The sequence below is a fragment of the Pteropus alecto genome, unplaced genomic scaffold (assembly GCF_000325575.1).
Source record: "Pteropus alecto unplaced genomic scaffold, ASM32557v1 scaffold7, whole genome shotgun sequence".
NCBI classification, from domain to species: domain Eukaryota; kingdom Metazoa; phylum Chordata; class Mammalia; order Chiroptera; family Pteropodidae; genus Pteropus; species Pteropus alecto.
The window spans coordinates 57,600,745-57,611,950 of NW_006494614.1; the positions used below are offsets into that span (position 1 = coordinate 57,600,745).

Sequence of the window (11,206 nt, forward strand, 5' to 3'; positions counted from 1 at the left end):
AATCAGTGGCTCTTGATTAGATTATGTTCGAAGAGGATTTTTAGGGACATTAGCAAAGGTGTTGACTTAATCTTTTCTTCTGCTTGAAGAAATCTAATCATTCACTAAATCTAATCATTAGCACCTTTGAAGACCTCTGAAATGTAATCACTTAGAAGAAATGGGTGTGGTCTTTAGAGACTCAATATAAGGAGACTGAGGGAGCCAAGCTCATTCTCATCCAGAACAGAGAGTGTGTTTGGAACTCCCCTGTCTGGGAGACTTCTGAAAATTCTCACACCTGGAAGGCTTAATCTCGGAGCTGACTTCATATTACTACTTCTAGAGCAAGCTTTGGTGAGTTTTAATTTATCAGCAAACTGTGATTGTTTCTATGAAATTTGCCAATTGAAAATGAGTCCATTCCTGTTTTGGCACCCTTCTCGGTATGCGTGTTGAAATTAGTACAATGATTAATTTTTGTTCTCTTGTTTTACGTTTCCCTTAATTGTTGCTATGTATTATAAGGACTCAGAAAGTAATTGCCAGATATCTTATAGTTTCATACATGTTGTAGATCCTAAAAATTTTTTAGGAGTGTTTGATTCTATATGCAGTATACTTTACAGTCTACGTAAATGTAGTGCATACCTCTAGACATAATATTCTATAATATTTACCTAGATAGTGCATCAATGATTTGAGTAAAATATTGTTAAATAGTTCAATATTCACTTTTAAAGTGAAGTAAATGTCTCTTAAGAAACGTGAGTTTTCTGACTTAAATTTTAAATTCAGGACAGTCTAGTGGTAATTATCAAAATCTTATATACACATATCCTTTAACCTAGTAACATCATTTCTAGAAATCTTCCCAAAGGGATTTCTCAGAATTGAGAATATACCTAAAGGATGTATTTTGTAGTATTTTCTGTAGCTGAATAAATAGAAAATAACTTAAATGTTCTGAAATGTGAAGTATTATTTAATAAGATATACTATATATTATTAACCTGATTTTTGATAATATTCTGTAATCACTTGTTTATTTCATAATATTTTTTATGTTTTCAACTAATGAATTTTAATATTCTAAAACAAATGCTTCCACATGACAAGAAATGCCATTGCAAGACAATTCACAGCACTGAAAGATATCAAATTTAAAATATAATCTCATTGATGTCAGTCAAATTCACAATGAGTGATTTAGAGGCCAAAATTTCATTCTTTTACCAACAACATAATCAGAAATGTTTACGAAAATTATCAATTCATTGAGTTAGAGGAGGTACATCCAAAGCATTCACTCTGTAGGTAGTCCTGCATAGTAAACCTAGAATGGAAAAAGGAGATCTATTTTTATGTTTTTTAAAGTTAATGACATATATAACCTTATAGTTTTTTGACATACCAACTTGGCTAGGCTGAGCTATAAGGATGGAATGAAGGCAGCAACCTTTTTTTGTATATACACCTCTTGCCTAGTTATTCAATCAAGCACTAATCTAAGTGCTGCTTTGAGGAGATTTTACAGATGTAAGTGAAATCCCTTATTTTGACTGTAAACTAGAGAAATTCATAGGTGAGCCTGACTTTATCAGCAGAACTTCTTTAAAGAAAGGCTTACACAATCCTTAAACAAGGCTCCAGTTAGCAAATGGGTCTGAAATGCTCCAGTTACTCCTGACTGGCAGTGACACTTTGCCCCATGACCATGGGGTTCCAGCCTGCTGGTGATTTCTTTTCCCGACCTTCTTTACCGTAGACCTCACACTTAGCCAGCCCTCACAATTGCTTAAGCTAATTCTTTGTAGTAAATCTATATATGAATCTTTTTATATGTACACTCACCTTATTGGTTCCGCTTCTCTGGTTGAATCTTGAGTGACAATGGACTGATATATTCTTCACTGCTACAACAGTGTTGATAAGCAATCTTGTGGTCCATTGGTAAAGAATTCTCTCAGAAAATATTTGGATACCTCCTCCCAAATTTCCTTCCTCTTTTGGATTTTCATATAAAAACACAAAAGTTTAGCATACCAATAAAAGTATAGTTGATCTGCATTATTTGAGGATTCTGTATTTGCAAATTTGCCTAGTCACTAAAATTTATTTGTAATCCTAAAACCAATATCTGTGGTGCTTTCCTGGTCATCCTTGGACTTGCACTGACCAGGAAAAGTTTGAGTCCTGCCAGTTGAACATTCCGAGCTAAGTTCAAACAAGGAGACTCTGCCTTCTTATTTCAGCTTTCATTCTGTAAGCAAGTGTCTTTTCCATGGTACATTATGTACATTATGCCATGTTTGGGGCATTTTGGGGCTTTTTGTTGGCAGTTTCACTGTTTAAAAAGGCCCTCAACCTTGGTGCTGAAGCACTGTAATATGAATTATGGAGATAATATATCTTTCTTAAGATATGAACTACATATAATACTGTTAGCCAAGAATTCCATGTTAATTTATTAGCAATATATATTAAATAAGATGTCTTTAAACAGAAACACACACAAAACAAGATTATATATTGATCGATTAATGTAAAAAATATTGTGATGTTCACAGGAGACAAACCTGTATTTCCACTATGCTTCAGTTCTTGCTAATAGAGTGTTTGTGCACTGAATATAATGTAACTACCATGAATAATGGAATGTGTAAGACCTGTCATTTTAAAAAGAAAAGAATTTGTGTGCATAAACGCAGTGAAGAATCTGTACTTAAATAAAAATAAAATAGATTACCCAATAGAAAAATGGACAATTTTATGAAGAGCTTATTCATGGCAAAGAAGATTAAAGAGCAAATAAACAGGAAATAATGCTAACTATAATTAATAATGTGGAGAAAGGAACGAAAATAATTAGTTTTTACCCAGGAGATTGGCAAAACATTTATAAATTTGATAATGGCCCCCAAATATTGGATAATCAATGATTTCTTCTAAAGTGGTAGAAAGGAGGAAAAAATGAAATTTTAGAGACTGCTTCTTGTTGGTATAGTCGAGGGACTATCCTGTACATTGGTTAGCAGTTCACTTAAGGCATACAACCCAATAAATATTATTAAATTAATCTTAGGTGATTGCTGGACATATGTCTACTATGATAGTATTTATAGTTTAGATGCATCATTCAGATAGTCATTTTTAGAAACAAAGCTTGGTGTTAATCAACAGGGCAAGTGGGAGTTATTCTCACTGCACACACCTCATCATCTCCATTGTCACCTTGCTATATATCTGGGAGTTACAATACCTCTAAAGAGGTGGGTATGATCTTCAAAGATTCTAATAAAAGGACGTACATGAGATAAGTTTATTTCTCATTAAAGGAGACAGACTGCACTTAAAGTTGTCTATACTGTGGAGAATTCTGAAAGTTACTGCTGCAGCCAGGGAACTCCTCCTCTTGAGGTGTATTTAACAATTATTTCTGGAAGATTCCTGTGGAAACCATTCACAGAACCCAGAGGTGAAAGCAATTTATGTCAAGGAAATTCCTTCTATTTGGGTGCTAAAAATATCTCATCTTAAACCTACTAAATTATACTGTTTGTAATTCATATCCTTACTCTGCTTTGCAATGAATTAATATGTGAGTTGTTGCTGTATTGTGTATTTTGTCGTTGTTCGATATGTTGCCAGAAGGTAGTTGCCAAATATGTAATTTTATAGCAAAGTATCTAAAATATAGTGTTTGCTGCTACAGGTATGGATGCATAGTGAGCATATGGAGTTCATAATATATATTATGAACTATATATATGTATATATATACACACACACATATATGTAATGAATGTATCAAAAAGACCTTATTGTAAGAGTGTAAATGCTGTCTTTTCACGACTTTCGGCTTACAGACATAATTTTCAGTTACTAAGAAATGATTAGGGATGCAGAACTAGAGAATGAGAGGGTTCTCTGAAATACCCTAGTTTAGAAATCAACCCAATTAAAAATTTCTGTAAATGACTCTGACTGGCCTCTGAAGTCTATTTGCAATTCTAATCTTTTCCCTTTTCACCTTAATTTGATTGTGCTAGTAAGGAAAGAAAAGTCAGCTCCTTAGAACTGTCAAAATAGTTTGTAGTTGAAATATGATTATACATATTATAGTTTAAAATAAATCTACTCTTTTGTATTAAAAAAAATCAAGAGAAATGTTTACATAAACTTTCAGCCTCTATTTTCCTGCCTGAAATATAGATTACGATACTTCTAGGAATACCACTTACTGTTGTGATATATGATGATAACATATATGGGCAAAAGTTAATTCAATCCTTCAGAAAAAAAGGCCCAATTTCTTTCATCATTTCTTTTGTCTTCTAGTAAATCTAGATTTGTTTAATTGGTGTTCTTGTTTGTTTTCTTATTTTAAAGAAGATAATTAAGGTTTTCATGATCCTCTGTCTGAAGTCATTTTATAGAACCATCCTTCTTATATTAACTGGCTGAAATAGATTTATGGGCTAAATCTCCCACTCCTGCACTCAATAACAATTTATTGAAAAGAAAATGGGAGCAATTCTGAATGATTTAGAGCAATTAGGATCAGGACCCAAATTTCATATCCACTTTCAGGAAAATGGATACTTGCAAAAATTTGTATTTTGTAGGAACTGGGTGTGGAAGGGGTTGTGAGCCATCTAGTCAAAATAATGTCTGCTATGAAGCCTCAGGACTCTTTTGTGTGCCTCAGTTTTCCCTTACTGCCATAGAATAGTTTGTCCTGCATTAGTAAATATTGCTAAGAGAAAAAAGTATGGCTATCACTATGCTCACATAACCACTCAGAAGTTTCTCACCAACCAACCCAGGCCCAGAAATGACCTGTTGCTAATTCTTCCTCAGAAATATGGATTTCAGTATCTTGCAAGTCTTCCAAAAGGACCTCACCTGTTCCATCTGCATGAACTACTTCATAGACCCCGTCACCATAGACTGTGGGCACAGCTTCTGCAGGCCCTGTTTCTGCCTCAGCTGGCAGGACATTTCGGATCTTGCTTGCTGCTCTGAATGCAAGGGAACAACATCGCAGAGAGACTTTAAAACAAATATTCGTATAAAGAAACTGGTTCTCCTTGTCAGAAAAGCCAGTCTCCGGCAATTCCTCAGCTCTGGGGAAAATATATGTAGGCTACACAAGAAGACAAAGCAGATCTTCTGTGAAGATGACAGGCGCCTGCTCTGTTCTCACTGCTCTAGCTCTCAGGAGCACAAGGCTCACAGACACTGGTCTGTTGAAGGAGCTGCTGAGGAATACCAGGTGAGTGATGCCCCTGAAAATCCACCTCTCTAAGAGGAATATGAAATTCCTGTGGGTCTATTTCCTTGAGCATTGGCTTGTCACTTTCAGAATCTCTGTCCTGGGGTTCCTTAGCCTGAAGCTTCCTAAATGTGACAAATATATGATGTAAGCAAGGTCACCCTATGACCCTTTTGTTTTCAATGGAGCTGATTTACCTCTCATTCTGGGGCCCCTCCTTATACTAGGTCTAAATATTACATTATCCTCTTCACTGGTGCTCCAATTGATTTGTGGTTCTTTTGCAGGAGAAACTCCTGAAGAAAATGCACTCTTTATGGGATAAATATTGTGAAAATGACAGAAACCTGAATGTGGAAACTATCACTGTCAGATCTTGGGAGGTTAGTACTATACTCCTTCGACCTTCAGCATGAACATGGGGTAGACATATGAGTGACTTAAAATAGGAACTTAATCTGAAACCATAATACTCTTTGAGATTCGATAGGGAAGGATGATCACCAGGGAGAGAGTGTTTACCCTATGTATGATAGGAGGGCTCTTAGTCAGGATTTCTAACTAAACTGCAGATATCACCCACAGGCATGCTAGTTTATTCCCAGGAAATACTACTTCTATATAAACAACTGCAGAAAGTGGTCCATTCCACAGAACACCATGTGGAAGGATGGGGTAAATACTGAGCAAAAAAGACATTTGGCAGCCATCAAAAGTTCAGGTGAAGAAAGTACCTGAGTGAGGCAATGTAAGCATTAATATGGATACCGGTGGACAAGTAATGTTTGAAAACAGTTGGAAAATTTTAAGAGAGAGCAGTGTTTCAAATCTAAGGAAACCCTTAAATTAAGTACCTTAAGTAATTAATTTTGAATAATATATGATGAAAAAAATGATAAGAGATGAGGCTTTGTATCTTGACGGACACATGTAAACATCCCAAATACAGAAACTAGTATCTAAATAGAAGTTGTCTGAGTACTTTAAAGGAATTTAAAAATAAGTGATTTTCTCATTCTGGATGGTCATCTTTCTGAAGGTGTGATATCTAATATGAATTCACTCAAGAAACATTTCATGAACACCTAGTCTGTGCCAAATATTGACCTAGAAAATGTAGCTGGAATAAGATAGAAAGCATCCTTGCCCTAACAAAACTTACAATCTAAATCAGAGCAGCAAATTGTCAACACGTAAATAAAATACATGATGCTTTAGAGTGATAAGTTCTTTGGAGAATAATAAAGCAGTAAGGAGGAAAGAACTACAGGAACATAGTGACTGGAGATGAGGGTTTGAGTGTTTAATTGGAGGCATCATTAGAGGAGCCTTCGCTGAAAAACTGCACATTGCAAAAGAGACCTGAAGAGAAAGGCAACCATAAGGGTAGGTACAGGAAGAAAATTCTAGGTGGAGAGAATGGCATGTGGAAAGGTATTGCAGGCAGATATATTTGGGGCATTCGAGAAACCATAAAGATCTGTGATGACAGGGGAGGACGGGAATCAGTGAATTAGGAGAATGAAAGGAATTAAGGTCGAAGAGATAATGGGGTCAGATCGTAAATGAAACCTTATTAGGACAGGATTTAGCTGGATGAAATGCATCTCAGTCTGAGGTCACAACATACATAATAGGTTTAAGTAACTTGCCCCAAATCTCAGAAACAGGGCTAAATAATGGATTATAATCCAGTCAATATAAATCTAAAGTTAAGGTTACAGCAGAGCACAGCAGCTCCCCAGGTCTCTTGCTCCTTCACTTGTGCAAAGTCTTCAAGAATCTCTTAAGCATGAACTGTGTTGCTTTTTCACACATATGGGCTGGAAGAAAGAAATCACAAATTTGATTTTAAGATTGTCTTATCAAACACTTTATTATGAATAAAGTAGATGCAATTGCTTGAATAAAAATATTTTAACCTTAATGCAGAAAAGAGGAAAGAAAGAAAATTTTGTGGCTTGTGAAAATTGGTGAGACTGAGGGTTATAAGTTAAATATAATTGATCTTCATGAGGCAAAGAAGAATCAGTGGACTTAATAGGAAATAGATAAAAGGGTTCATGTTTTAAGTAACTCAATATCATTGCAGAATTATGTGAATTTGAGGAGAGAAACAATCAGTGCTGAGTATGAGAAGATGGTTCCATTTTTCCATGAGGAGAAGCAACATCATTTAGAGAGGCTGCAAAAGGAGGGCAAGGAGATTTTTCAGCAACTCAAGGAAAGTAAAGCCAGGATGACTCGCAAGAGGGAGCTTTTGAGAGGAATGTATGAAGAACTGAAGGATATGTGCCATAAACCAGATGTTGAGCTGCTCCTGGTAAGAACTGAGACGTGGGGTATCAGGATGTTGGACACCCATGTGCACTGGTATTCCTTCAACTGAAATACACCTCCCCTTTTACATCATTTGTTTCCAAAAACCTATTTCCATAAATTCAATTACTTTGTTGGGAGTCTCTACCAGGGACTCTATGGACCAAAGATCTCTCCTACATTATCTATGAGAAATGAAACTTTGTGGAATGGTTAAGATCCCTGAGTTATACTTTCTAGCTAAAAGTCAATGATATATTTGGCTTTGTGAAAATTCACAAAATAGTAGGTTGTTTACTGACATTTAGGTTAATTCGTGTATATAGCAATATGGGGAGAATTGGGAATCTAGACTGGCATTACTTTCATTTTTGGGTCTACCCACTTTGGAAATAGGGAAGATTCTGGATGCTTAATCAAGATTCAGCAGAGCACAGCAACTCCTCAGGTCTCTTGCTCCTTTACTTGCACAAAGTCTTCAAGAATCAGTCTCTACCAGGACATTAATTCATGACAATATGGTAGACTAGGTTTTTTGTTTGTTTGAGAAGAAATAGCTAATGCTTCCTTGGAAGAAATACAGTTGGAAAGTAACTTCTAGAACTGTCTCAAAATCTCACACCAGACTTAGTGGAAGAGTCATTTGCAAAAAAGCACTAAACCTTTCTATTTTTCTCCTCACAGGATTTTGGAGACATATTGCACAGGTGAGTGTCTACCTTCATACTATCTGATGCTCTTTCAACATCCACAGATAGCAGGCAGAATCTGCTAAAGTGTAGGCATAACTTATTATGATCTTGATTCACTTTTTTCCTGGGTCTATTTTCTCCTCCCTCACTCCATGTAGACATCCTTTTTTGTTGCCATACTCTAGATTTATATGGCAGTTTAAAAGGAAAAGTTGCAAAACAAATTAATTTTTAAAACCCTTCCCAATTTCCTTTTAAGTTCTCAAAAGCCTACGTATACAAATGAGGAGGTGTTGCGTTTTCTGTGTGATGAGAACGTCGAATACTTCAGTGGTGCCACCAGTAGGATCAGGATAAGTGGGGAGAGGAGGTATCCCAGTAGCAAGAATCCCTAGTCATGTGTTGCTCCTGGATAGAGCAGTTGACCGTTATAAAAAATAGATAAAACAGATCCTCTGGGTATGAGAATGTAAAGTCCCAAGGGCAGCTTGGCTCCAGGTAGCCTCTCTCTTGAGACGTATGCAACAAGCCCTCTCTCTTGAGACGTATGCAAAAAATAGATAAAACAGATCCTCTGGGTATGAGAATGTGAAGTCCCAAGGGCAGCTTGGCTCCAGGTAGCCCCTCTCTTGAGACATATGCAACAAGTTCCTCAGAGGACTCCAGCATTTCCAGACAGGGAGCATTTCAGTGGAGTCTGGTGAGGACTGGAATCCAGAATTTCATTCCTGAATATTCTCAAGGGCATAAGAGACCAAGGATCTTCAGGAAGTCCTGGGCAAGAAAATTCTGACTCGGACTTATCCATTATACTTGAAAATTCAGAAACTGAAAATAAGAATTATTTGACAAAGTAATAATTTTTGATTTCTGAATTTATGGATTGAAAAAATTCTGTTAAAGTGTCTTCTAAATAAGAAGTTTTGTCTGTTTGTTTTAACTATAGATATGATAACTTCATCTTTCTTCTTGCAGGAGTGAAACAGTGGAGCTGCACATGCCCCAACCTATGAATCCAGAGCTCAGCACGGGGCCCATCCCTGGACTGATTAAAAGGCTCAACTGCTTCAAAGGTAAGGGCAGACCCTGCAGCCAGATTTCCATAAGCTATCATGTGTTGTTAGGATCATACAGGTAACCTTTCCTCCTTTATTAAGTGTGTTGCTTATTTTCATACATTAGTGGATTACATGACTGACCTTTTTTAACTGAACATGTCTTTACAGTCACATTTACAATATGAAGAATGAAAGGTAGTAAAAAACAGAAATATAATCCAGGCTCATAATTAACGAATTACCTAACAGGTAAAAAAAATGATGCTGGAAATGAAAATGTTAATAAATCAAGCAATGCTCAGATTTAAGGTTAATTATTCAATGCTACATACAAAGTTGTATATTTATTCAGTATATATAATTTTGAAATGTGAAGAGCAGTTTTTTGGCAATATATAGTTTACTGGAACTTCTTGGGGTTTTTTGTATTTTTTTACAAGGCCATGTTTCTATAATGTAAACATTTGAATTGATATATAAAAGTTGAAAGAAGAAATATTTTTATAGACAATAACTAAAATTGAAAACAAAAAACAGTTTACTCATAATCTAAAGAATTACATGTTAAATCTCAAAAATCTGGGCAGCCCAGAATGAGGACAGAGGAGACTGGTGAAGGGTTTTGTGAAAAATCATTTTAAGAAACCACTTCTAAAATGGACATCTATAAATTTCTATTCAGTTATCTAGAAAGGTGATTGAATAATTGGCAGATCTTCACATCCCTTCCAAAATGAGGATGTAATGATTTAGAAACAAGAAATATTCTGATTCTGATTTTTGATAACTGAAGAGTGTTCACGGCGTATTATTCACTGGCCAATTTGCTGTGAAAAGCGAACTCAGATGTCTTCTATTTGACTCTCAGCATTTCAATTGTCAAAATATGTTCAATGTCTGTGATTAGAGATTTGTCTGTTCTGCAGATGTATTGGTCATCTCTATACTTTATTAGAGGTGACAACCAAAATTGTCCTTGCTGTTTTGACTTCATTGTTTACAATAAAGTAATATCTTAAAAGAACCACTTTTCCCTCAGGACTTTAAATTCTCTTTATTTACATATGTGCTTACATACATTTTTTTTTCTTTTTGCAGTAAATATTACTTTGGATTGTGACAGAACTAATAGTCATGTCTTTGTGTATGGAGATTTGAGAAGCATAAGTGTTGGATGTGATCCTCAAGAAGCACCGTGTATCGCTCCAAGATCTGAATGTTTTCTTGCATGGGGTGCTCAGACTTTTACCTCTGGTAGATATTATTGGGAGATAGAAGTAGAAGACTCTTGGAATTGGGCTTTTGGAGTCTGTAATGATTATTGGAAAAAGAATAACAGGAATGTCCAGATAGATGAGGAGAAGGGACTCTTTCTTCTAGGGTGTGCTAAGGAAGGCATTCACTACAATGTCTTTACCACCTCCCCACTATTATTGCAATATGTGCCAAGGCCTATTGGCCGAATAGGAGTATTTCTGGATTATGAGGGTAGAACTGTGAGCTTTGTAGATGTTGCTCAAAGTTCCCTTATATGTAGCATCCCTTCTTGCTCCTTTTCTCCCTGTCTCAGGCCTATCTTTTGCTGTAGTCACTTCCATCCAGAGACAAATTGAGTATCTGTTCATATGCCAGGAAACTTCAATATCTAAGAAAGTCCTTTTCCTTGTGCCTTGTCAAATAAGACAAGTATGTTATATTTTATTTTTAGTTTCCTTTTATGTCATGAATATCCATTTACTGTGCTTATTAAATATGGTGATAATATTAAAAACATATATCAATTTGTCCTTTATTCATTTTGGGAAAATCATCACCCATGATGCATGGCATACAATATGTTCTCTGGTTATTGCTTTTTCTGAAATGTCCTCAGGAAGTAA

The 11,206-nt window shown here is 35.7% G+C and overlaps 1 protein-coding gene across 1 annotated transcript; it reads left to right on the forward strand.

The window, feature by feature from the left end:
• The first annotated feature begins 4,846 nt into the window (after positions 1 to 4,846).
• LOC102888311 (tripartite motif-containing protein 51) lies at positions 4,847 to 10,939 on the forward strand. The gene is made up of 6 exons (XM_006926869.1): positions 4,847 to 5,257; positions 5,545 to 5,640; positions 7,350 to 7,580; positions 8,261 to 8,283; positions 9,244 to 9,341; positions 10,425 to 10,939. The coding sequence occupies exons 1-6, from the start codon at positions 4,847 to 4,849 to the stop codon at positions 10,937 to 10,939; spliced, it is 1,374 nt and encodes a 457-aa protein (XP_006926931.1).
• The last annotated feature ends 267 nt before the right edge of the window (positions 10,940 to 11,206 follow it).

What these genes read in the sequence shown, in the direction of transcription:
- LOC102888311 (XM_006926869.1), top strand. Translation starts at nt 4,847, where the DNA reads ATGGATTTCAGTATCTTGCAAGTCTTCCAAAAGGACCTCACCTGTTCC. An exon ending in GAGCTGCTGAGGAATACCAG is followed by an intron (nt 5,258 to 5,544) that starts GTGAGTGATGCC and finishes GTTCTTTTGCAG; the next exon opens with GAGAAACTCCTGAAGAAAAT. An exon ending in TTTGGAGACATATTGCACAG is followed by an intron (nt 8,284 to 9,243) that starts GTGAGTGTCTAC and finishes TTCTTCTTGCAG; the next exon opens with GAGTGAAACAGTGGAGCTGC.